The sequence below is a fragment of the Accipiter gentilis genome, chromosome 5 (genome assembly GCF_929443795.1).
Source record: "Accipiter gentilis chromosome 5, bAccGen1.1, whole genome shotgun sequence".
Taxonomy (NCBI): Eukaryota; Metazoa; Chordata; class Aves; order Accipitriformes; family Accipitridae; genus Astur; species Astur gentilis.
This window is the reverse complement of record NC_064884.1, coordinates 21,322,155-21,349,292: the sequence shown is the minus strand read 5'-3', so window position 1 is coordinate 21,349,292 and position 27,138 is coordinate 21,322,155. Positions and strand designations below refer to the sequence as shown.

General features: G+C 40.8%; 2 protein-coding genes across 4 annotated transcripts in view; both read left to right on the top strand.

Annotated features, from left to right (window-relative positions):
* Positions 1–1,012: 1,012 nt before the first annotated feature.
* COMMD1 (copper metabolism domain containing 1) overlaps positions 1,013–27,138 on the top strand; it is an 88,550-nt gene continuing 62,424 nt past the window's right edge. The window contains exons 1-3 of one of the 3 annotated variants that reach the window (XM_049799777.1): positions 13,695–14,191; positions 15,679–15,751; positions 25,557–25,838. In XM_049799777.1, coding sequence (XP_049655734.1) covers positions 14,112–14,191; positions 15,679–15,751; positions 25,557–25,838 — 435 coding nt within the window. In that variant the 5' untranslated portion in view covers positions 13,695–14,111. Of the gene's footprint in view, positions 1,253–13,529; positions 13,624–13,694; positions 14,192–15,678; positions 15,752–25,556; positions 25,839–27,138 lie in introns of those variants that run through there. The other 2 variants (XM_049799776.1, XM_049799778.1) reach the window with 2 other exon arrangements.
* Positions 25,763–27,138, top strand: part of B3GNT2 (UDP-GlcNAc:betaGal beta-1,3-N-acetylglucosaminyltransferase 2) — a 553,121-nt gene continuing 551,745 nt past the window's right edge. Inside the window, exon 1 of the mRNA XM_049799765.1 lies at positions 25,763–25,838. The gene's annotated coding sequence lies outside the window, so the exon portion shown is untranslated. The remainder of the gene's footprint in view (positions 25,839–27,138) is intronic.

The following is a 27,138-nucleotide window of genomic DNA, read 5'->3' as shown; positions in this document are numbered from 1 at the left end:
AGAGTGGAAGAAGCCTTCAGATGCACGTACTGTCAATTCTACCTGTATCTCTAGCTTCAAGAGGTGTGCGCTGTGATCCCCCTCAGGCAAGGACAGCTTGCAAGTGTTCTTTGCCTGTTCTCCACTTACAAAAAGATGCAGAATAAAAAAACTAGGCAGAACAGATCATGTTGATCATAAACTTAGTTTTTTTTATTTTATCGAGCAACGTGGTATTTCTTGTATGTCATAAAAAAGAGTGCAACTATGAAGGGCTTAAATAATTGAAATTGAGTGGTAAATGATACCGTTGTGTTATTAGCAGAAGAAGATTTTTTGTGGATATCTCTTGTGACAGCACATGGTCTCTTTTGTGGCTGCGCATGCTTGTATATACGAAGCATTTTAATATTTTTTTTTATTTAAACTTGTGTAGAATAGTGGACAGAGAAAACACTTGATTTTTATTACTACCTTTTTCTTAACTGTTCCTGTGTTTTGTGGTCTGCCCTGCATCTTGCAGCGAAGGGATGGAGAGCAAAGCCTGGGGCAGTTTTTGAAATATTGGAGTGTTTCCTTGAAATATGGAGTACTTTTTCTTGAAGAAACAGTTTGGAAAGCAGAAATTTATTGTACCCGGTGAGGTCATTGCCGTTCGGGTTTGGTTGGTGGGGAGTTTTGTGTGTGTTTGGGTTCTCCCCCCCCCCCCCCCTTTTTTATTTTCCTTTTTTAATCGCAGATACCTTTGAAACATTGCAGGGCCGGGAGGAGTGCTGCTCAGCGGGGATGCCTGTCGTTACGCCTGGCCGTGCCCCCGGGGGAGGAGAAGTTAAATGCACACTCGTGGTGGGGGGTACCCCCTCGGATGTCTGTGTAACATAAAATTCGCCTGGCTGGTAGAGCCACGGCTTCTTCCGCTTATGTGTTGGGTGGGTGATAGTAGCGATTAGCTTGCTAAGAGCGCAGTCCGTCTCACCCCCGTGAGAAAACTGGGTTGTACGCGCGTGGGCTGTGTCCGCGCGGCCGCCGTACCCGTAGCCGCGAGCGGGGCGGGGCTGCCGGCGGCCCTGCCCTCTCCGCGATGGCGGCGCCCGAGCAGCCGCCGCCGCCCGAGGGCTCCAAGCCGCTGAGCGCGCTCCTCAGCGGCATCGCCCAGGTCGCCTACTACGGCAACGCGGACATCACGGAGGAGCTGCTGCGCGGGCAGCTCTACCCCGAGGCGGCGCCGGAGGAGTTCCGCGCCCTGCGCGCCAAAATGGGCGGCCTCCTCCAGGTAAGGGCTGCGGAGGGGAAGGGGCCCCAGTCTGGCGGGAGGAGGGGGGCCTGCCCTGGGGGAAGCCATTTCGTCGGCTTCCCCCCGTCTGGGTGTCTGGCCGCCTCCTCCGCACCAGGATGAGCTGGGGGGGGGGGGGGGAGCCGCGGGTGCTGCCGCGGGAGGGGGCGGTGCGGGGTGTGTGTGAAACCGGCCGCCTTCGGCGCGGGGCTGAAGCTGTACCGGGCGCTTCTGGTACAGGCCTGGCGCCAGGAGGAGGCCCCGAGGGCAGCCCGGCCCTGCCACGGCCGGGAGGGAGAGAGGGAAGGGCAGCCCGGCCCGGCGTAGCCTTTGTCCGCGTCCCTTCCCGCCCATCGCGTGGCGAGTAGCCGGCCGGCGGTCGGGCGCTCCGCTCCCTTCGCGACTCCTCAGCAGCGGGGGCCCCTCGGGCCGGTGCGCTGTGGGGGGCAGAAGGCGACCCTCGGTTCGTAGGCTCGTGGAAGGAAGTAGCGCTCCTGGAGAACCTCCCGAGGAGAGCTGCTGTCCAAAATACCGCTGTGTTTTGGGAAAAGCATCGCCACTCGGGGAGCAAGCTGTTTTAAACAGCAAGCAGAGTTCGCTTTACGTGTGAGAGAGGGGGAGGTGTTTTTCCTCCGGAACGGCTGTTTTTTGCTCTCCTGGGAGAGAGCGGAGCGCGGGCGGCCTCCCGGCCCAACGGGCGCGGGTGTCCACTGCCGCCTGCTGGTGAGGTCCCCGGCTGCTGGGCAGGATTCATGAACTTGGTCGGCGGTGGTTTGGGGCGCTCCTGTACGGAGAAAAATTAACTGAATGCAGGCGCGTAGCTTTGGCTGGATAATTTTTCATGCCCAAGCCCCCGTATTTAGCAGTGAGCTTTTTATGTTGTCTTTTTCCCTTTCTAATGTGTCCTTTTTTCTTTTACATACAAGTAAAGCTGCGACACGTTTGCTTGCTGTGCTTTCCCTATCGCCACACGTTATTTTTACTGCATGCTATTTGTATTGCTGAAGATCATCAATCTGTTTTTCAAAACAGCATCTTTTAAATTACTGTTCTCTAAAACAATGCTCAGGATTGCCTTCTCTGAGTCTGTAAGATGAAAAAAAAGTCAGAAATTTTAAAAGGAATTGACTTTGCTTGTGTTGTCCCTCAAACGGGGTTCGTTTACCTGGTGTGCAAGCCAATAATGCACAGAGTTGAGGTATTTTCAAATTAATCTCATTGATGCGCATGAATGGGTGCCTGTCTCCAGACAGCACACCTTTGTCTCAACAATTCCCACATTTGTATATTTAAGTGATATATATTCATTATTATTTCCCTAAACGAATGGTTCTTTCTTCTTTGCCTCTCATGTAAATTAGCACGCAGACTCTATCTTCTTCCTTCATTGTTGTCTTTTGAGTAGATTGTATCATTTGAGTAGGTTGTCAATGAGTCGGTGGTTGCCATTTCCCTGTGTAGGAATTACCTTTTACTTACTTCTTCCCTAACCTTGGTAGTTCCAAGCGGTTCTTCAAGGTTTATTGACTAGACCACAATCCATTACCTTCTCTGACATAAGCATTCTACCTATTTACAAAGCTCCATTGTCTAACAGTTTATTTCTAAACCCTAAATCATGTTTAGTTATTGTTTCCCTATTTTAAATATTAAGTGTTGGGCGCTGTACACAGGACTTCATCAATTCTCTGGTTATTTCAATCATATTATACATATTGATTGATAACACTTGCTTTTATCCGTGTTCTTATTTGTTACAAGGTCAAAAATAAGTGTGCATGTGCTTTTTAAAAGAAAAATTACTGTCAAATGTCCTCTCTCTCTTCCCTCCCCCCTCTCTCTTGCTGCTTCTGTATCAGGAGTCAGTATGTTAGTGCAAACATGCATGTTAGCCCAGCAGATGAACGGTTAACTGCTGCTTTAAATGACCAAATCATTAAGTGCAGTGTCACCAGATTCAGCAGAGAACACAGCTTAGTCTCTCATAATTATGCTGTGCCCACAGCACTGTTAGCAGTAGCCTCCCTCTTTGTGGGTCAGGTAAGGAACTGCATGTGTGAAACGTACCACTTCAATTAGATATTTCTTTATTGTTGCTCATGCCTGAAGACAACCACCTTGGTGGGCAGAGCAGTCAGATCTGCCATGTGTTCTGCAAGATGCAGTACGCCAGTTGGGACGTATGTCATTGTCAAAATGGGGGGTCTTGCCCCTTTCACCCCATCCACTGCCACTTCTTACCTTTTGACAGCTACAGTGCTTTCTGGAGCGCTCTGTGAACTAAGAGTTTTCTGTTGGATTACTGAATAACTCAAAGGGAGGAAGAAAAAGAGAATTACTGCAAAGTTCCTGAGTTTAAATTGTCTCATGACAAAGATCTCATGAGCATCAGAGGAGATTAAAGAAGACGGTTGGGACTACATAGCTGGGAGTGAAGGGGAGCGGGAAGCAAGATGTGCTCTTTCTTCAGTAGCAAGCTGTTTTGCTGGCATATTGAAGTAAGCTGAAATCAATGGCTGTTGATATACTGAGCAGTGAGCTGGAGTTTCTCAGAATTGGACACACTGCCTGTTCTCTGCTCTGTCTTGTGAGGTGATGGTGACCTGCATTACCACAGCTCAAGAATCAAAGCCCAGTGAGGATCAGAGTCTGAATCCGTGGCTGAAAGCAGGAAGTTTTGAGTTCTACCTGACAGTATCACTGAAAAAAATGATGGCTTTCTGCGGTATCACATTCTTTTAGAAAAAGAAACTAATACTCCCTATATTCTTCCCCCTCCCTGTGTATTCTGGCTGATATTTGAACTCTTTGCTGTAGATTCCTGTTCAATTCTTGATTTGCTTTTCAGGTTTATTTTAAAAATTAGCTTCCTCTCTAAATCTGCCTAAGCCAAATTTTACTGTGGTATCCATTCTCCCCTGTTCTGATAGTAATTTTTCAGACCCGATGGTTATATCCTTTTCTTGCCCCCCCCCCCCCCCCCCCGTTTTTCTTGGTGCTATTTTCTGAGGTGCTTTTGACTTACCTTACAAGAAACACAAGTAGTATTTTTCTAGTTATTTCAATGCAGTACTGCAGTACAGTAACTTCAGATAAATGATAACTTCATATGACTAATCTCCAAACTCTGTATAGGCTTTGTTTTTCTGTTTGCAGAAATAGGTAGCTCTTTCATCATCACTGAATTGTGGCAGCTGCTCAGACAACGTGATGTGTCTGAGGCCAGAAGAAAAGACAGCGCCACATCCAGAGGAAATGGCTAGAGAAACTTAGGTAGCCAAATGTAGTTGACAGATTTGGAATTTGATGAGCATGCTGGCACTCATTTTCTGCTCTTATGAAGGGTCCATTGTTTCTTTAATGATCACATTTCATATGATGCCCTGAAATGGAATGAAAGCTGAATCATAAAGATTGGTTCTTGCAGGACTTAAGACTCTGGTTTTGTCTGTGGATTTTTTTTTTTTCTTTCCCTCTCAAATACAGCTGTTACTCAAGCGCTGCTGGGATGTCATATTCCGGACATAGTGTTAATTCAGGCCCCAGAAAACACAGATGATTAAAATTATGGGATATTTACCCATTGTTGTAATATAGGCATATAGCTTAGGAGAATGGTAATATTTTGTTGAGAGGATATCGTGTTGCCCATGTGCTGCTTTAAGAACCAAAGCTGGTAACAGCTGTGGTCTTTGAAGTCATGCCTTCCAATGTAAATTAGCATCTCGCTGTTATCAGGTGTGTCTCATGGTCTTCATGGCCACCACTCATCTAATCTCCTTATGGACAAAATTCCTGGTAAATAACCAAAGTTTATGTAGTTCAGCACACTTTAAAGTTGAAGTTTTGAGCTAAGCAATACACAAACTACTTTGTACGGACACAACTTCATGTTGAGTATGCATGGATTTTGGGGTGCTTATTTCTAGTGGGTGACTTAAAGGAAGTAACACCTAAGTCCTGTGGATACTTTCAGGATCTCTGTTCTAGAGCATTTGAAAAAATCCCTTGGCTTTCTGGTCATTCTGAGGGCCCTCTCTCTTTCACACTTCCCAATATGGGGGGAAAGGTTGATGTTAGGGTTGTGCTTTGGAAGTAGGGAGGCTTAAGCTTACTTTCCTCTTCCTCCATCTACCTAGTGGGAAAACCCATTGTCCTAGCTATTATTTTTGATACCTCCTTTTCAGTTCTCACAGCTAGCCTGCAGATCTCTGCCTCTAGCATAAAGTGACTTGTCTGAAGCCATCACGCAGTGATACAGTGTGAGCTGTTTCTTTTTGTTTGAACTATGTGGCAGGGGGAGGGGAAAGTCAGCTTGACCCTACAAGTTGCTTACCTAAATCTTCAAGCAGCTGAGAACTGCCAAACACATAATTGCATGCTTCAGAGAGTTGCCTGTAACACTTTTAGTAACTGAATTTAAATATGGGAGGTTTTTTGCGTTATATTGTATTTACTGATAACAGAAAACTTCAAAAGTGTTTCTCTGTGCTTATAACATCTTAAGTCTTTGGACACGCATCTTGGATGCTGGTGTCTCCCCAGCACCTGAAGGAGCCAGCTCCACTTGAAGATCTGTGTTGTCCCTTCGTTGTCAATTGTCACGTGAATTTCTGAGCAGATTTCTTCCAGTCTTGATATTTAATTCATTGTGAAAAATCTGCATGATTAAAATGTTAACAGCAATGCTTGTGTTATCTTTTTGTGGTTTTATTTTTTGCTTCATCCTCTGGGTGCTGGAGGAAGGGGAGAAAACAGCAGAATAGCAACAGAAAGTCAGAGTACTTGTGCAGCCATTTCCCTTGAATGCAGTGATCTGCATCTGAAGTTCAGAAGAAGACAGGTAACTTTTATGTCTCCATTGATGATAATACCTAATTGCACCAAATACATTATTTCGGGAGGTGGCCACTGTTTATTTTCAAATAGCTCATTTAGAAGCCCAGGTCCTTTGTATGGCCAATATGGAAAACATTAGATGTCTTCTGTTGACTTTGTATGGAATGTAAGCACCTGATGTATAATGCCTCATTTCTGTCTCTTGAGGATTTTATTTCTCTGACACCCATCTTCTTGTTGGTTAGAAGCAGAGAGATTCATTACCCTTGTGACTTAATTGCTGTAGTACTTCATGTCTTCTAAGTAGTAATCATAGGTCTGTACCATAAATCAACCACCTGCTTGTATTAGAGCTGAGTACAAATACGGTAAAGGACTTTCCTGTACCCTCCTCCATTCCACCTGTGCAAAGCATGGCACCAGTGAAAAGTATGGAGATGAATAAGGGCCACAAAAGTATCATATTTACTGCAGCAATAAGTATTTGAATGTTTTCTTTTCCTCTGGTTGTGTATAGAGTAGTCCTGGTTTTGTATTTATGAAAGATGTCATTACTACTTAGAGCTGTTTCCTTTCCTGCCCGTAGATCCACTGAATATGCATGAATCATCTGACTTATTTCTAATTTATTTTGTAGAGAAGTTATGTTACTTTATTAAGTTTACTTTTGTTTAAAGTCTCATTTCTTGTGTGGAATATCCTGGAAGGTAGAACAAAGTCCTAGGAAGGCTGGCCCTGGAGAACTGTACCATTTCGGTGTTGTTCTGTCAATTGTTTTTTACCTTCTGCCTTCATACTTCCCAGCCTCCTATCCTATCAGGATGCAAAACATTGAGAAAATGGGGGAGATAAGCTTTTGCAAATTATCACTCCCAGCTTTTTTTGTTTTCAAATACTTCTTCATCCTGATTAAAATACTAAATTTTGTCTCCTCCTTACATAAGTGTAATTTACTGTATTAGTTCCACTGGTAATAGTTACTTCACATCTGGAAGTAATTCCACTGTTTTCCTTGTGGTGGCAGTAGGCTACTGGATTTATTGAACGGTATCATTTGCTGCTGTGTTGGAAGTGTCCTGGTTCACTCTTCTGCTTCAGAATGAACTGTACCTTGGCTAAATGACAATAAAAAATTCGGCATGAGGAGCCTAAATATTTTATTATATTTGCTTTAAAGTATTTATTTTCACAAATACTAAGGGTGTCACCATCTGTAATAAATATGTCATTGGTAAAATGTTAATCATAGTCTATGTTAGTAATACGTGAGAAACAAGAGCTTGATATCCAACATATAAGATGCACCCAAACTCTATGTGTACCCTTTACAACATTCACTAGCCCTTTTCCATCAGTGGTTTTCATTAGGAATCATGCTGATATTTCTACCAGATTTTTCTGATGACTGCGATGTTTAATTTCACTGTTTTTCAGCCAAGAGGCTGATGGCACCATTGTTATTTGGCTCTGCTGTGCCACTGGCACACATGGTGTGTGTAAGTCCTGTCTTGAAGCTATTTCTATATTGTGAAATGCCCAGCTGTTTCCAATTATTACTTTTGTTTGTGCCTTCGGAGGAAATCTGTTGAATAAGAAACCTTTTGATCAAAATCTGATCTGAAGGCTTGTAGGGGAAAACTCAGTGCCACTAGTGGATAAAATTGCTTGGTGTGTAAAATGCTCTGGAGTTGCACAAGCAAACTGCAGGTGCTTTGGAGGCTGCTTAGTGCCGTTATCATGTGCTGTCCCTAAAGACTGTCACTCCCCCACTAGGGACTGCAGTCCTTTGCCTATGAAGTTGCTGCTGTTACCTAGAGAGGACGTCCCAAAGCATTACTCTCCCTGCTTGAGAAGCAAAAGACTACTTGATCTTCATAAAAGGGGTCTGCCATTAGGTGAAAAGTCAGAGCAGGAAAATGGTTGTAGGGTTCACTGGGTTGTGGAGGATAAAGGCCTGTGCATCTTCTTCAGCAGGATTTCTGCTGACAGCTGCTGGTGTGGAATAAACGACTTCTTGCATTTTCTAATAAGGGAAGAGAGTTGCCATTCTTCCCTCTCCCTAGATGCCTTGTGATTCCTTAAGTACGCGGGATGAGTTGTGAACTCTTCAGTGCTTTGCAGTTGTCCAAGCTTCTGCAGGGCTGAGAGGCAGAACAGCCTCAGTCTGAAGACAGGTAAAATCATTTGGGAAAGAGTTAACAGGAGAGAGACTGCTTGCTTTCTGCCATTTAGAATTGCAATTGTGCCTGCATCTTTTACTAACCATTTACTAACTAAAAAGATAAGTAAGCATGCTCATTCTTCTCAATTCAGGTTAAAAGGAAACAAGTTGCATGTAAAGTAGTATCAACAAGTACCATGCCCATATGAGGTGCTTTCTACCCAAATAAAGCGTCCTTCGTAGTGCTATACCTTTCACTCCAGTGAATGACTCTACTAATTATGAATAAAGGCATTTGTTATTGGGCTAGGCAAAAATACACTAACAATAACTTTGCACAAAATTTTGGGAGAGAGGGAATGTCTACAGTGTTACAATTGGACATACATGAGAAAATTATTATCCCGATATTTGCCTGGAACAACTAAATAACAATCCTAGTTTTTTGGTTTTTAATTTTGCAAAACACCACTATTATATTAGCTTGCTAATCTGAACACAGCTCGACTGCCACCTCTGCAGTGTCTGGTGTTGCAGTACCTGTTTTCTCAGTAAATGAACCTACAGTTATTGCTTCTTTTTTTGCCCTATTTCAGCATTGTCTTAGGAGAGTAGAATATTGAATGTTTACTGGAACTAGCACCTGCTGTGTTGTGGTGATGAAAATGTTCATGGATAGTGCCCCAAAGCATTATTAGTTCTTCCAGTGTGTATTATTTTAGATTTTAGGTATGTGCTTATGCAGTCAGTTCAAATAAGGACTGGTGCGGCTGGCAGCTGTAGGAATAACACAAAGTAGAGGGGGAAAATTCTTCAAAAGAATGAACTGGAGAGGAAGGTTGGCTGCAGGACGTTACATAGTTGAAGAACATTGACAGGAGCGGTAAGATCAGTGCTTTGCTGCCTAGAGCAGCAATTTATTGCTTTTCTGTGTCAGCTAGAAAGAACAATGTACCTGCATCATTCTGGATTTTTTTAATACTGCTTTTTTTGTGATTTCTCCAGTTGCAAAACTTGGTGTTTATGTTGTTAAAGCCTTTCATATTTGCAATATTGTTTTTGTTGCTGTTGTAATTACTGAAGAGATGTGTAGAAGGCAATGTTATGGCTGGTAGCTGCGTGATGGTATTCTGCACTGTAAGCAGACCTATATGAATTGGGCTGTGTTATAGACGCTCATGACAAATTGGAGGAGCCAATTTGTATTAAATAAAAAGATTGAATTTATTAGCAAGCGATAAGAGAGCAAAACAGCGCTGGGCGGCCAGGGAGACAGTGCTTCACCAAAAGCTCTCAACTTTCTGTTATAGTTACATTCCTTTTATACAGTTCATGCACCCCTTTCTTGTAAATCTCCGCCTTGTCTTGCTTCTTCTTTCTTCACTTGTGTAGGTTTGTTATTGGGTGGATTCGGTCAATCTTCTCAAGGGGGAGTGTCTTTTGATGTAGAATGTCTTTCGATGTGGAGAAGTGCAGTGTGTTAGAGTTAATCCCCTTATCTAGTAAGTTACAGTTGTTGTCTTTTTCCCTCCTTATCTAGTAAGTTATAGCCGTTGCCCTTTTCTCGTGACCCTTACGCAACATTTAAGCAAGCCTTGCTATTTACACAAAGCGTTTGTTCAATCACAATGTGTGTCTTCCCCCTTCCCGATTGGTATGTAAGCCTTATTGTCTTCTTTTAATTCAACACGAATTACACAATGTCAGGGAACAATTTGGTTCCCTGTTGATTACAGGTTGTCATTTAAACAATATGGGGTGTGAGCAAGGAATCCGCACCTCCACATTACAAACCTCATAGTCTTCCTAGTACTGTGCAAGTACAAGTACAAATCCTGAAGGCAGGCAGAAACAGGAGGACTCCCACTGTTATAATGTTGTTCATTTAATTAGTAGCATTTTCTGTAACTCAAGCATGAGACGGAGGTTAAAGGTCATTACCTAACGAGGCCAATCCAGGACTCATTTGAGATTGTAAAGTGCTGATATCCTATAACTGTGCCACTTCAGTGAAAACTTATGCCTTATGTTTAATGATTTACTTGATCTTTTGTGTCATATTATTTTTTTATGTTCTTACCTACAGAAAAGCAGTAAATTAAAAGAAGTCGGCAGACGGGCATCCCAGATGTATATATAATAGGTGTGGTAAACTCTGTATTGCCCAAATGAGAAGCAAGTGTGTCTCTTTTTCCTCAATTACAGTGTTGATTATATCTGTGCAAGTAGAGATCTAGTTGCTTTGTCCCAGTTGGGGAGGTGGGGGCTGCCCTATCTGTTCTGGCTAGAGCAGGCAGGTCAGTGCCAGCTCTTCATGTTTATGATGACTCTGCATTACCTCTTAGTTTTAAAAGGCCATACTGAAAATCTGCTAATTGTCTGTTAATGGACTTCCAGAACATCGTGCTGCTGAGAAAGTTGGATTCCCTGGTGGTTGCAATGCTTTGTATCCTGTTGCTTTTCCTTTTTGTGTCCAAATGTATGGTTTCAGTTTGTTGCATTTATAGAACTTCTGCCAGTAAGTAGTATTTTCATCATTAATAACACCAGCAAGTTTCGGATGCACTCTTTATTTCTCAAAAAAACCGCCACACATGTATGACTGGGATAAGTTACATGTATATATATGTGTGTGTGCTTAGTGTATTTTGTGTCTATGTGTGTGTGTGTATGCACACACATGCACAGAAAGGCAAGTATATTGATTATGCTGAAATTCATTTAGTCCAGTCTGATGCCTGCAGTGTCTCTCTTGACCATAACGAGAGTCTGCTCTGATTGAAGACTATGGAGTCACATCTTGCCCTTGAAGTTCATTACTACAAATTGAACACTTCTACTGTACTTAATTAGTATTCATCAAACACATGCTGTATGGAGTATGTTTGAAAAGGGAAAGAAGACTCCCTTAGGCTTCATGTGTAGTTTCATGCCTTTATTTCAGTGTCACTAATACTCCATTCCCTATTCCCCAAAGTGTGGGGGGTAAGTGCTGAAGAGGGTAATGAAGTTCACTGCCATCATCTCAGCACTGGTGATTTTCTGGACTAGTATGAGTTGTCTTTACTCTTTAAATGTGGCCTATGAAAAGGGGAGGACTTAAGTTGTCTCTTCAGTTTGATGCATAAAGAAGAATTAAAAGGAAAGGAAAGGCTGTACACTGAAATTATGTTCTTTATTATATGATACTTTTAGAATTGTGTCTGTTACAACTGGTGTGAAGGAAGATTAGTGCTTGCTTGCTCGCTTCAGGAGAGTACTGATGTTGGCAATGGAGTAAAAATTCTTTTTCCAACCTTGCTTACCTCATGTGAGGCTGCCACACAGCTGAGCAGATAATACACTTCTTTCTTTCTTAATACACGTTCTTTTCATTGCAAGTAAAGATTAATCTTACTAGGAGAAAAGACTAGTCAATGGATCCTTTACATTGGGGTGAGCATAATCTCCTCTGCTAACATATACATCCTCATTTCACAGAAAGTTCAGAACAAGAAATGAGCAATGGAAGGAGCTGTTAATGCATTGAATAACCAGCACACTACCAAAGATGCAGAGCTGTGGCATTCACTTGCGCCACTGAAGTTCACAGCTCACCTATGAAAAGCAAATTTGGATGCCACTTACAAGTCAGCCTTTTTACAAGCTGAATATCTGGAGTTTTCCATTCCCAGTAATGCTTAGCAGCTACAGTCTTGGTATGACGTACATTAGTTTTTGTAGCAACTGGATGCAGTATATCCAACAACTTCTTAAAAAAAAGAAAAAAAAAAAAAGCTGACAATACCAAAAACTTAGAGTGGTGAAAATGCTGTGTGGCTAGAATTATTCCATTTTGCAGCTTGTCTTCTCTGGATTTCTTCCAGTCTGGTGACCAAGTATGATGGAGCCTTGAACTCTTAAACATATTTGGATGACATTGATTTTTGCAAGACTTAATTTAATTTTTTAAAAAAAAGCATTAGTGGCACAAAATATCAGGTGCTACAATTGTTACATGAAGTCTTTTGTTCATTGATGTTTTAGTCATTGAGCCCCATGGGGCAGAAGTTGTCAGGCAGAAACCTCTGGCAACTTGAGCTACTATCTGAATGGCAGGCCTGGTTCCCTGTAAGTCTCCCTGGGCAGGAAGGATTCACTGCAGCTTACTGAGAGGCCTCCAAGTTTGTCCCTAGAGGATGACTGGCTTTAGAACAAGATGAAGTGAGTGATGTTTTTTAAAGGCAGAGCCTAAAATATCTTAATTTTTAATTTTGTGTTTATCATTATAAATATGATAATTATAAATATGATAATGACATGGTTTTACACAATAACTTAAACTAAAAAATTATTAATACATGGAGTAAGTCAGAACTGACTGAAACATGGATGGCTTCCATTGTGAAGGATTAGGAGTTCATTATTGGGAAAACCACAATGGTTTCTTCTTTTGGGGCATTTTTAATGTATTCTGAACATCTGAAGCTTAGGCACAGTAGGTTTTCCATAATTGTGTTCCATTGTATATAGTAGTCATATACAAGGACACTAAATCTTACAAATCATACAAGGAAACCAGACCATCCTACACTTCTTTTAGCTACCCAGTGATTTAAAATTGCACTGTTTGAACAAAGCAAGTGGGATTTACCTTTCACTTTGCTTACAGTGCACAAGCACCTGTTTATAGCTGATAGCCCAAGATCTAATTCAGAGTACTCAATCTCTTATAAAGTTGGTAGTTTTATAGTTGTATAGCAAGCCTGTGACTACTCCTTCCTTTGCAGCTCCCCATGGAGTTTGGTTTCTGTTTATCTGCTGTCCTCGAGGACTGCATGTTTCACTTCTAAAGGTGACAGTGATCTTGGAATACTTTTTTTATCCCTCTAATTCTTTGGCATCTTCTATATTTACCTCTTAACAATGCTTCTGTGTGTGTGATTCTACCGAGGTAAAAATAGGTTACAAGGCAATCTCACTGAAAGAAGACATAAAATATACTGTGCAGAGCAAATGTGAAATAATAGCCAACTTGTCCAAACAATTTTTAGACCTAAGTGTTTTTCTCATTTTTAATTTTTTTTAATTATCTCATTTTGCGTATGTTCCTGTATTTCTGAAAGCATGTTTTTCGTATCTGTCCCTCTCCCCTAACAATAAAAAGTGGCAATGCAAATATAGTTTGAGTGAAATTCTGTGTTTTGTCCAAATAAGGTTAGATTTTTTTTTTTCTGGTTGAGATGTTTTGGGATCTCTGCCAAAAGATTCTTACCTCAGCTTGGTGGGTAGTTTTTTTTCTTTCTTTGCAGTCTTTATAAACCATGATGCCAGGATTATGAAACATGTTCTGAAGATATATGCAGACACTGAAGTAGTTTCTGTGTAAAAGGCAAGTAAGCAACAGGCATTTTTACTCCTTGTCTGACATTTACACATGGCTTTGTTGTGTCTCTCCAGGCTGGCGTATCAGATGTGCTGTTCTCTTATACTCTTTTTGCCATTTCTGGTTCAAGAGTAGTTTATATTCTGTTCTAACAAGCTGTTTGTATAAGTACCTTTAGTTTTCCGTGGTCAAATACAGCACAAATATTTTATACATTTGAATTAGTTGTGATTTCTTTTGCTTTTTTTGTTAAACGCAATGTTTACCTTTTTTGAAGTGAACAAAATGTTTGTAACTCCCTTTTTCTGTGGAAGAAATGGCACTTTTAGGCAGTGTGCTATTATTTTAGTAGATGGTCAGATATTCATATGGTACTCACGCATACATGTTTACAAAATATGTATGCACGTATGCAGAGATAAGAAGAGAGGTCAGAAACAAGTGCCCTTCTAGCACCATTCAGTGACACGCTTAGCTTTTATACATTGCCTAGGATGAAGATGATGAGCTGTGGTTCTGAAGTTGGTTGGGGTCTTGCAGTACGGCCCCATGGTTTACTTTCCAGTGTTAACAGGTGAGATGCACGGGTTGCCTGAGCTGTGCTTTACCGATGGGTCCTCAAGAGGCTAGAGGTTGTTATGCTGCGCTTCAGACCTCTTGAGACCTCTAAGATGGTCCTCTCTTGAGGACTCTAAGGAGCCCAAAGGCACAAGCGGCTGATGTAACTTTGCAGAAGGACTCTTCGCCCATCGGTTACTGGATATGCCTCCTTGTACGTGAGTACCCATGTATGTGCCTCTGTTTTGTGTCCATTGTATAAAGTCTCCTGAACGATGAAAAGAGAGGGATCTGGCTCTAGCTTGTTGTGAACCAGGTTAGAAGAGTGTCAGTTCCTTGCTTGGCAGGGGGAGTGCTTTTGTTCACAGGATTCATTTTATGACATGTCAGTTTATGACATGTCAGGAAATCTATAAAAAGTCTCATAATGAAAAGAAAGCACTAGAGAAATTTTCTAGTGTGTGTGGACAAATGGTAGGGAGTTCATTGAATATGAGTAGCCCCCAATTTGACTAAAAGCCAAAGAAAAGCCATGGGGAAAAATTAATTCAATTGTTTTTGAGGGCTTGGGCTGCAGTGTATTGGAGCATTTGAGTGCTGAAGTTTTTAGCTGTTAAGGCCTGCAGTGGTGAAATCTAAAGCCAGATTTTTTTCGTCACAATACTGTTTTCACTGGTAGCATGTGTCTGCAAGCTCTGCAAACCACTGTCGTGCATGTGCAGCTCTTGAGAGCAATGCACGTTGTCTGTGGAGGCACAGGAGTGTGGACTTGTTCCTACAAGCTCTCTGGAAAACCTGATTACTTGGCCAGCTCTACTGATAGATGACGATCAGGAGCCCAACCTGATATAAATAGAGAACCCCCTCTGGGGTAATTAAAGCAGTCATTAATATTTGATGTGATTCTATTGGACGGTACTTTCAGATTGGTATTTTGGCTGTTTCAGTAAGTCTTTAGCCTTTTTCTCTCAAAAAACATTTATTAGATTTAGTTCTAAGAGCATTTTTGGTACAGCAAATAGTACTTAAATCTTTAGGGGAAAGCAAGGGATGGTTTCTTCTGAGCTCCCTGGTTTGGGCTTTGCTCCCAATCAAGTGTTGTTTTCCAGCACCAGGTTTGGAGCAGGGACCTTTAGTTTAGATCATTTGTGATTCCTACAGTGAAGAGTTTAACCTGCTGTTCCTTTCTCATCATAAAGGCTCAGCTGTTAACAACTGCCATGGCTGCTACTGGTTTTGGGAGCGTGTTTTATATTTCACTGAGCCGACGGGAAGGAAAACCATTTTATCCATGCCAAAAGAAAGACCTGCTGGCTGGTATGCTGAGACTGGAAGCTTACCTCTTGCCTGTCAAACCTGTCAATGTGTAACATGAGTTGTCAAAATACGTGATGAATGACCAGATGGTAAAGCACTCTTGCTTGCTTCCCTTGAAACTGTGTAGTCTGTAAACTTGTCTCCTTTACTTGCTGATCGCTTTGCTGCTGTGAAATGTGTCTGCAGGGTTATGGGCCAAGGCAGTGATGTGCTGTGGTGTGAGCCTGGTCTAGGAGTGCAGAAATCCTTCTCCTTCCAGGTAGGAAAATGTAACTCCAGCTATTGCCTAGAATAGTGCAGGTAATGAATATACAATAGTGCCATGAAAGGAAGGAAAGCAGAGCCTGGAGTCAGAATTTGGCTCCAAATCGGAGTATACGGCAAGATATCATACAGTTGAGGGGTGTGACTCATATATTTCATGTTACTCAGTGCTGGAGCATCTATGCTTTGCTATAAAGGAAGCTGATGTCCAAATGTAAACCAAGGGGGAAATTAGCTCAGTTAACCGTTAACTTTTAAGATGCAAACAATCAAGATACACTGACTAAAAATGAAAATTAATTCACGATGCTAATTCTGTTTTCTGTGCTTTGTTCATAATAAAGCAAGTTTGCGCTTTGCCTGATTCACTGACACAGTCGCTGCCTGCAGAGTGCCACAGCAAGCTCTGCTAATGTCTGCACCATTACTGCACTCAGGGTAGGGCTACTTTTTTTTTTTCCCATATGCCTTCAAAATATGAGCTGTTCCAACTTTTATTTTTAACTCTTCTAAGTGAAACAAGATTAAGCATGAAGCCATAGTCCATGGCAGCAAGTAATTTTCCCAGAATGACTAGAAACCTGATAAGCACAGTTGTCTCTTATTGTAAGAGAACAGAGGAGCAGGAAAAAAGGCTGACCACATGGTCTCTTAAGAGAACGACAGGTTGTGTCACCAATTCCGGGACTGTCACTGTGTATTTCTGTCTCTCTTTTCCTGCTTTTACTCCCTCCCTTGAATTTTTTTGTATTTACCATCTGGTATTTATTCTGTCCTATCTGCCTTTCTCTCTGTCTTCAGCAATGCTGCATTAAATGGCTTCCATCTGTTGAGAGTTCTTATTTCTGAATCCAGCTCCTTCAGGAGGACTGACGAAAAATTCATTTTAGACTGAATAATGTAACCTGCAAAGATTTATACATTCTCCAAGAAAACAACTTGCTTCCCATAGTTCAGGGAGCACATGTGTATGCACATTTGTTTTGGAAAAAGTTGAACCTGTCAAACTTGTCTGTAACATGGCTGCATGTTTAAGAACTACTGGAAATGTGACATTTCTTTGCCTCCACCCCAAGTGGCAAAGTGCTTTCTAAACTATAGCAAAGAATTTTACTCAAGGGGGGAGAAAATTGATAGCAAAGCTTGGGATTTTTTTGCTGTAATTCAGTTCAGTACAGGCCAGGATGGACAACTTATATTTGTGTTTTTAATTTTAATATGTTTATATTTTTAATCCTCCTATTTGACCCTTGTAGTTGCAAGTATATCTGCTATTAATAGAACATTTCCTTATTTTTTTCGTTCCCTGTTTCATCTTCCTCTAGCCTGTTCAACGCCTATCTGTGCTCTGAGAAGCACTTTCCATTGCCTTTTTTCTTGTACATCTCTTCCACTTTCTATTTTAAATAATTTAAGTAGTTTGGGAACTATTATTCAGGAAGGGGATGGTAGTGATTTTTGTTTATTGCTTTAAAATCCAAGCTTTTGGTTTCTATTCGTAGTCTGAGTATGCAGGCATTGTTTGGAGATCTAGCTATGACTAATGTTATTAGTGAGTGGGTTTGTCCTGTTGGTTTGGGGTTTTTTATTTATTTATTTATTTTTGTTCTGTAAGTGGTATAAAGCCTAGGCAGAGTCTTTAAGTAGGTCTGGACAGAGTAATCTTGGTGATTCTCAGCTTTCCTTCACATAAAGCTGTTTTTTAGGATGAGGCTGGGGTGGGAGAGGCACTTTTTTGAGCTCAGCACAGCAGGTTTACAGGAAGTACGATCTAACCACAGGAGGAGCATGGCTCAGGCTGCGGTTCATCTGGTGGCTGCCTATTTTAATCAACCTTTCATCCTCCTTTGTCATCAAATGAGTCTTCATACCACAGAAAAATGACACCTCCTACAAATAAATTTAGGAAGTGGTGTTTTATGGAATTACGAGTTCAAACTGCTCATTTCTAGCAGATGCACAGACTAGTATCAGAGGCAGTCTGGAGGAAAAAATGTTGTGGTCACTTCAGATGCTTTTAAAAACTAACGCTGAGATCTCTTTTGCGTTCAATTGTAAGCTAGGCCAAAAATAGCTGAATATCTACTCCCCTGTTATTGAACTTAGTGTTCAAATGAAAAAGTAATTTTAGCAGAGAACATTGGGTTTGGTGAGCTTGTATGCAAAAAAATTAAGATAGGGGTTTGGGGGGAGAAAATGGAGGGAGTCAGTCAAGAAGCATGAAAGCAACCCATGAAGAAGAGTTTTATCCCATGTGTGCATTTGACAAGTCTGGGTGGAATCAAGCTTAATGAGATTAGAAGTGCAGGAAGGATGTAATTTTTGCCTGAAACTTCATCATGCACACAATTTTTTCCCATCTGCAGTAGCAGTTAAGTAATTTTTGTTGTTCTTGTTGCTGTGTGTTGCGAGTCCTCCTGTCCAAGAAGAAAACTTAATGAAAGTCAGAATAACTCAAAAATACTTACAAGTCTACTGAATGTCTGTTGACCTGGTTAGTGTTTCCTCAGCAATGAATCGAAAGGCTCTACAGGTTGGAATAAGAAATAGTTGTTTCAGAAGATCTATTACACACTAGAAAAGAACTGAATTACAGGTTTTAAACAATATATATGTATTACTATCCTCTTAATGATTCACAGTTAGCTCTTTTGTATTAGCAAGCAGTTTCATTTCACTTTTAACTGTGTATTACAGCTCAGTAAGAAGCAAACTAAAATAATATTTGGACATAGTATGGAACTTGACTAAAAGAATTTATGTGATCTCCCATAGATTACATGAAGACTTAAAGATTAGTTAAAATCTTTTTACTTTGATGTAGAAATACTAAATGTATTGTTAAGATCACTTGTGATTTCTGACTTACAGATTTGTGGGGGGGTGTAGAAGCCTTTAGCTTTGGGTTTTTTTCTGAAAGATGGATCACCTTTTTCAAGTGCAGACAAGCAGGCTGTTGCATCTAATTTTATCTTAATTCCAATTCTCAGGAGAGCTCTTGAACTCTAATAAACACTGTTTGTGAGGCACAACCTACCAGCTAGTTGAAAACCTCCACTGTCTCCAGAAATGTGGGAAAGTCTACTGGACTAATATCCAGGGAACATCTATGGGAACAGCTCATTTATTACAGGACTGGATATCTCAGCAGCCCTTGGGAGAGAGTCTGGTTAGTACATACTTACAAAGGAGGACCCAAAACCACAGGGCTGCAGAGATGTTCTCAAATTCCTCCTGTCCAAAGCTACTATTTGCAGAAGAACATGCTGAGCTAACTTTGACAAATAGTTTAGTGTCACTTGGACCCGCGTGTGCGGTTACACCCAAAGATGATGAGGGCTGCTTTCTGTTCCCCCCATCTCTCCCAGGGTTGCCTTTCTTTTTAGGTAAGTAGAAAGAAATTACACACGCCAAAGTTGCAGGCAGCAGGCACCCCCTATTTGCCCCAGATCTAGTAAAGGTTTTCTTCGAAGGACGATAAGTGAAAGAAATTCATAGTATTCTGACGTTGAGCCCAATTCTGCTCTACCGACTGAGAGGACTTTGCACCATTCCTCTTGCCCAGACAGACTGGTATGACAGATGGAGCCCAGAGTCAGAAACTAATTGAACTCAACAAATGTTTTATGAACATAACTCATGAACTAACAAGAATGGACTTTGTGCGATCAAAGTGTTGTGGCTGAGCGGGGTCCTGTGGCATGTTCTTCCTGTCTGCGGCTGGTCCCCCCTCTCTGGGCATGCACCCCAGGGGTCTGAGAAAGGGTTTTCAAGGTTATATTTCTAAGAGCATCTGAATTACAAGGGTTGTGATACAGGAATAGCCTCTCACCCCCACCTCCCAAAAACCTGAAGAGGCGAGTTCATTAGCATGGTACATGGCACTGAATTGTTTGTTTCTCTGAGCTTGTGATTTCTTTGTGCTACAGGCTGGCAGTAGCCTGCAGTTGTGAGGGTCAGCTGGAGAAAATGCTTACACATGCTGGCATGGCCAGTTCTTGGAGCTCTTCTGTAATGGTTGACAAGTAATGTTTTATTTCTGGAACTGATGTGTGTTTTTTCCTAGTGGGTTTTACCAGTTGTTGTTTCTCACTAGTATTGCATGCTTGTCAGGCTTTATTTCTCAGAAGAGATAATGAATTTACGTCTGTTTTCCTGTTCTGTGTACCAAGGCACATGTCTAATGGATCTAATTAAGCCAATACAAAACTCTCCAGATTATCAAATATCGTTCGATTAATGAAATAGTATTTGAAGTCATATTTTTATTGTCTGAATTATATTTGAAGACATAGTGGGTATGTGTTGAAGCTGAATACAAGGAGAAGTCAGTATGACCGAAACTGTTTCTTGTTATTTAAAAGGATCTGCCCAGCCCCTGGAAAGAAAGGTGTAGCCAGTTGCTGGGGACAGGATTTGTGTGCCTGTAGTATGACATGCTGTCTATAAGCTGTTCTTCCTGGGGGCAGGGAATTATATTTTGACAAATCTCAAAATACATAATGTGAGGAAATTTTTAATATCTAAATGTTTTCTCTTACAGACTTTACTTTTGAAAATTGTTGGTTTTTTTACTTAGTCACTTGAGTGAATAGTCATAGTAATGTAAATTAAATTACTCACTGGCATAGAACAGCTATGATTGTATACATTTTTAGAAAACTTTTCTGCTTTTTGTTAGTTGAAGATTTTTATGTTGAAAGAGTAAATAATTTGTGATTACCAATAAAAACTGGACTTGGGTCCAGTTACTTTTTTTCTTTAGTGTCATACTTTCAACAGAGTGCTTCTTGACATGCTGAAGAACTGTGTACAGATGGGACAGTCTGTAAATAGAAAGGGGGCTGTGATAATATATTGCAAAAGTATGCTTACTGAGGACTGAAGTGATAAGGTGGGAAACAACTAAGGTAGAATCTCAATCTACACACACTTAGCTCAGAATATAATGTCTGTATAATATAATGATGTGTGTTACTGACAGTACAGTGACTCAAGGTACAGCAGTAGATCCTGCACTTTTTAAGGTCTGTCTGGACTAAGTAATTGGCATTAATAAGATGTATCCCTCTTGAACCAATACTGACAGTGATTCAGCTGTAGGAGCTGATGGATAAAACAGGTTTCAACACCTTTAAGTCCTGAGAAGTTTCTAGTTATAATGCTAAAATATGTGTTGCTTATTCCAGCAGTGAAACCATCTTTATCACTGCTGTGGGAGCTGGACAACAGCAGGTCATTGTCCTGGTGGTGGTAAATGCTCATCCGAAGCTCCTAGGATGCTCCTAAAAGCATGAGGGCAGAGACCTATAATCAGATGAATTTTATCTGTCTCTAGTTGTAAGCACAGAAGAACCACTCATGTTTTAACTTTAATTTAATCCTTAGAAATATCAATAATGTGTATTCATTGTAATTTGATAGTCTATGTAATAAATGAACACTGTTAAAAGTAATGGAAAGAACTGTTTGTAATGCTGTGCAGATATGTTAAATTAAAACATTTCCTCAAGCTTAAAAAAGTCCAAAATTTAACTGTGGTCATTCATATGAGTAGTGGAGTAGGACTACGCTTGTTTAAAGAATGAGTTGTGTAAGTGTTAGTACAATAAAGGAGATGGAAGATTAGCAAATACCTTAATTGTTCTTTCATTCTTTGTAACTTATATCCGGTTTCCTGTTCACAGTGAAATGTTTCCAAGTTAAGATGAAAAAGAATATGAAAATGAGTTGCTTTTCTTATGTGATTTGGAAACCTTTGTAGCTGGTGGGTTTTGTTGAGGAATTTCAAAGAAAATATGTCTTCATTAATGTCTTTGTGCAGCTATACTGAAGTATAACTCATTGATTGTTTGTACCCACTTCCAATTAATATTTTTTTTAAAGGAGTTTTTAAGTAGTAGTCATATTTCCAAGCTGAGAGAGATTCTAGTCTGAATGATGGACTATATTGGTATATTATTTAAAGCATGCATTATCTGATAAATATTCCACCAAAATACAGTCTGGTTGTTATCTTCTGGTTTCTTAGCTGTGTACAGTATAGTGACCCATATTGTGGGTACATGTGCACACATGTCTGTGTGAGAGAGATAAATGATTGCTAATTGTGATACACCGTTTCCTTCCTCTGTTTTTTGTGATAGTATTTTGGTAGCAAACTATATCAGGGTCCTTATAGTACATGAATGTGCAGTTTTTAAATGTAGCTTATGCCAGATCTTAACTAATCGTCAGTCTGTTGATGATCTTTGCGAAACAGGCAAGTTTAACTGTCCTATACCTATATAAGCCCTAGTAATATCATTTTGTCTTCCTCATGCTTAAAACTGCAAGGTTGGTCATAAGCTTCCTCTTTTGGATACACTTTGAAGTCAGGTTTATATAATGTGTCAAGCACAGTAAGGAACTTTGTGCATGTGGTTTTTATCAGCTTAGCAAAGCACTGCCAGGAATGTTGCTGCATCTTGCAAAAAGAGTTGTTGCGAAGGGGGTGAGGTGTAAAAAAAATCTGAAGAATTACAAATGTGAAGTATTTGAAGGTTATAAAGTCAAGCCTAGAAAAGAGTTACCTGGTTATTTGATCCAGTGAATCTGCATTAGGTTCATATTTAATGCAGATGAGATGTTTCTCCATGACACCTTTGCTTCATTCACTGCAGAGGATGCAGTGTATGTTCTTGGTTCTTGTGCAGGAATAAAACAGAAGGCAATTTTCTGCACAGCTGAACTGAGAAGAAAGTCTGCATCTCAACTTGATCTTTGTCTTGACATGGCTTACATAAAGTGCTGAGGTCTGAGGTTGTTGATTCACCTCTATTCCTCCCCCTGTTCACATAAGCCAACACAAAAGGCGCACATAAGCGGTAGTTGGTGTCACACAACACACAAACAGATCCCCACATAGATGTAGTGATATGAAAAATATTAAAACAGAAAATATTCCACACTGCTGTTAATACAGTCCTGTTTAAGTTGTGGATGTAGGAAGGGACTGATATAGAGAACGAACTACTAATTGCTCAATGATTGTCTCTCTATAACTTTACATATGAGACAAAGACCGGTGTTTGTAAGAAGGAACCATGAACAATCACAAAATCTTGTTGAGAAGGCACAAGTAGAGGCCTTGCTTGAATAGATAGGGCTGGCAAAGATACGAACTCCTGCCTTTGTTCTCGTAACCATATGATTCTTGCAACGCTGCTTACCAAGGACTGGTGTCTGTCAGGGATTAAGTTTGTCAGGGACCGGTACTCGTCAAGGACGGATGCGTTAACCAAGGAAGTGATAATAAGAACTGAAATATAGGTCTAAGATAAGGTGTATGAGAAGCAACTATAAAAATGTTATAATTGCCTAGTAAGAAGAGAGCATGCATGAATGACTAAAGTTCATCTAAAGGACAGAAGAGGAAGAGGAAGATAGAACCCCTGAAGAAGTAAACGACTACCAGAGACAAATCTGAGCATGCGTAATGATGACATATACATTTTAGAATTGCTGACACAAGCCTTTTTAATTACCCGCCTCACTTAAGCATATGTATGTTTTTGTATTGAATAACCTTATGAATATGTATATTTACATTGTATAAATTTCTGGTAAAATTGTGCAACGGTGTGCACGATAGGTGGAGCGATCCCCCGTGCAACCAGGGCTGTCAATAAAGAATACCTACTTAATAGTTAAACAAACTATTGAGTTAATTTCTTTGAATCAGGACTATGAGTCTAAATAGCTTTTCTTCTGAAAATGAAGTGCTTTTTTCACTTACAGCATAATTAACTATTACAGGATAATTACCTCTTAATTATCTTCATGATAAAAGCAAGCAATATATACAGATACAGTGAATGCTCTATAGAAGAGGCAGAGCAGTGCACTATGCATCTCAAATTTTATAATAAATTGGCAGATGCTCCCAATAAGCTGGAACCCTGATGCAGCCAAGCGGTTACTTCTAGTGTGGATTGCCATTTCTTTTCTCCATCACATAACAGATGGCAGCTAATCCATTGCGGGAGTGAGGGAAGGCAGTGCATCCCTTTAAAAAAAAAAAATACAAAATACAAATGCTTCTGGAGAAAGATCTTATACACTGGATGATAGAAGGCAGCTAGCCATTGTAGATCACAAGTTATTTGTTGGGGTTTTTTGGGGGGAAGGGTTGTTTCTGGTGTGCTTTTCTCTTGGAAAGGAACTCAAGGTGAGGAGGATGTTGTGTTGTATCTGCTGAAAGTTGAGAGCCTTGCAGTGTTGACTTTATTCCCTCCAAAGCAGCAAACTTGCTGCTGTTCTCCATCACCTGCGTGATGTGTGACCTCTTTGTTTTGGGTTAGTTCTTATGGTGGCTTGTTGTTTTTTTACCTGCCATTTTATTTCAGGCTGCTCCTGATGTGCCTAAGATCCCTTTGACATCTGTCCAGTCTAGAGGAAGGCAGCAAAGCCGGCCGGTAGCTCACCCCGCTGACAGTTGCAGTTCATTGCCAATGAAGCAGTAGGTCTCATGTCCTCGGCAAGCTCACAGAGCACTAACCCCCTGTTTTTTAGATAAGCAATATCCAATTTTGCAGACAAGCAATGTGAAGCACACAGTGCGTATCCAGCCAAAAGCCACATGGTGTTTACCCCCTTGGCTAACGAGAGAGTGAGATTATTTCCCTGAACGTGTAGAGTACAGCAGTATGAATACCATGTCAAGGAAAATTAAGTCGAGGCAAATCCCAAGGACTATGGTGCTGGCTGCGCTTCACCTTGCTGTGCTCCATATTGGCATGTGCTTGGATGTGGCATGTTCATTTAGCATAAGCTGCATCCATTTTGGGTGAGAATGAAGCAAAAGTGTCTGCTTGAAACTACTATGAGGAAGCTTCGCTACAGTTTCCTCTTTCCATCTCCCATCCTCCCCCTCCCTTCATTACCATATTTGGCAACCACTGCCAGTTCAGCAATACAAATTTAAGGCTGTAGGATTATCAGCTTTGGAAAAATAGGTGGAAAAACTGGACATATATTAAAAAAAGGGGTCAGGAAGAATAATTTCTGTTGTTGCGCAGGGAGGAGGAGTAAATGACCCCTTACACTCCTTTGCAAAACACAAACACAGTATTTAGCCTGACAGAGTCCACTGATGCTTTAGGAGAAGCTGCAGTTGCATTTTTAAGGATTGGTCCACGCACACAGGCTCTCCCTCAGAAGACCCGCGCTGTTGCTGCTGCAGCCAGCACACCACCAAGGCCGCTTTACTGGTGCAGCACTTGGCAGTTTTGCTTCCTTGTCTGCGGTGTGAAGGTGGCAGATGAAGCTGTGGATGTTGCAGTGAGCTGGGATGTCTTTGCACTTGTTTCAGCCTTGGCCAGGGGCATGGCGTGTTTGCCTCTGCTTTCCTGTTTAACAGAAAATCAGAACAGCAGTATCGTGCCTGACCCAGTGTTCCCAGCAGTCGTGAGCTGGGTCTGCCTAGGGCATACTGGGGGAAGGGGCCAGGCAGACAGTGAGAAGCCTCCTTGTTATCCTGTACCAGTACTGCATTCCCAAAGGTGCTCCCGGTTTACTCATCACTGTTAACGAGCCATTACCCTCCAGCTGTTTGAGGCCAGGAATCTGGGATAAGCGGTAGCCACTTGCAAATGGCCCTTTAATGAAAGTTGTGAGGTTATTTCCATAACCCAGGTTTGTTTGCACTAGCCCTTTAAAATCTGATCTTTGTAAAACCCTAGAGAGTGACCTTTTGGTAGACTGTTAAAGAGTATTTTTGAGTAAGCTTTTCCCTTTTACTTCTCTTATTTCCCCTACAGTCAATTGCTTCAGCAGACATGGATTTGAATCAGCTGGAGGCTTTTCTCACTGCCCAAACTAAAAAACAAGGTGGCATCACATCGGATCAAGCTGCAGTCATTGCAAAATTTTGGAAGAACCACCGAATAAAGATCCACGAGAGCCTGATCAATCAAAGCCGTTGGGATAATGTCTTGAAAAACATGAACTGGCGAGTGGATCTGAAGTCACAGTCAAGAAACATCGATCAGATAAACACTCCTGTTGCAATAGTTGAAATGGAACTGGGGAAAAACGGGCAGGTAAGCTTTCTTTTGCAAAATACGTAGATCTGTTTTAGCTACATATGTGCTGAGGGATTTTACCTATTGCTGAATTCACTGCATCCAAATCAAGTCAGTGTATTTTTCACCACTGGGCCCTTGATGTACCTGAATTTGTGGTCCATCTTTGGACAGAAGGGTATGTTCTGGGTGGTGAATGCAATTTTTGCTTGTGTTATATCTTCATATATGTATTGACAGCTCTTCTTACGTTAAGCTTGGAATATCTGAGGATGTAGAAATTAAACATAAAATCAGCCATACTAGCAGTTATATTAAAATTATATTTGGTTCTATGCACTGCAAAGTCAATTGGTCTTTTTTTTCTTTTCTAATCAAATACTAAAATTAGGTAATATATGCAAAGTAGAAGCTGAAAAAGAATAAAGTTCACAAATTATAAATGATCAAGCATCCTTTACATTTTAGGGTAAATGAGGGGAAAGACTCCTCTTTATTTTACATAACAACTATTTTCATGTTACAAGTACATCTTTATTACCAGGCATATTATGCAGTCTGGTCTTATCTGCCTGAAAGAGATATATAGTTCTATCAGTGCTGAACACTGCACTTCTTTTCAGTCTTTATAATTCATATGAATGTACAACTAAAGGCACAGCTTCCCATCCTCAATTTTTCTTCTCCTGACAGAAAATGTGTTTCAGTTTGGTATCTTTCCTCTGCAATGTGGTAGAGAATCTTAAAATTCTTAGCAGTAGCTACTGCAGATCATACCATGAGCTAGTTTTGGGGGTTTGATGTCAGTAGTTAACATTTAGTATGTTTCTTTGGATTTTGTAATGTTTTAGTAGTTTATAGCAAAGAGTACCTGGATTAGATACACCTAAAGAAAAATTTATATACACACAGACATACGCACACATATATACACACACACACACACACCCCGCCCCGGAGTATACTTATGCAGAATGCATGATTTAACTGAAACTGTGTGGCTATACCAAGGCCGGAATGAAAATACAAGTAGATTGAGATCCTACTGAGACAGTAGATATTGTTGAAGTTATTCTGTTAGTCCATGTTTCCTCTCAGTCTTCGAAAACTTAGCCTTCCTAAGTGGTGACCCTCTGCCTTCCACTCATGTATCTCTACAGTGACTAAAACAAGAATGGTGTGTGGTTTTAGGTTTTTGCCCAGCCTCTAAAAAGTGGAGGTTTTTGTTCAGGATCTTGAGATTGGAAAGAATTATGTTCTATTAGTAACAAATGGAAAAAGTTTTTTGTTTTTTGTTTTTTTTTTTAAAAGAAAGGTT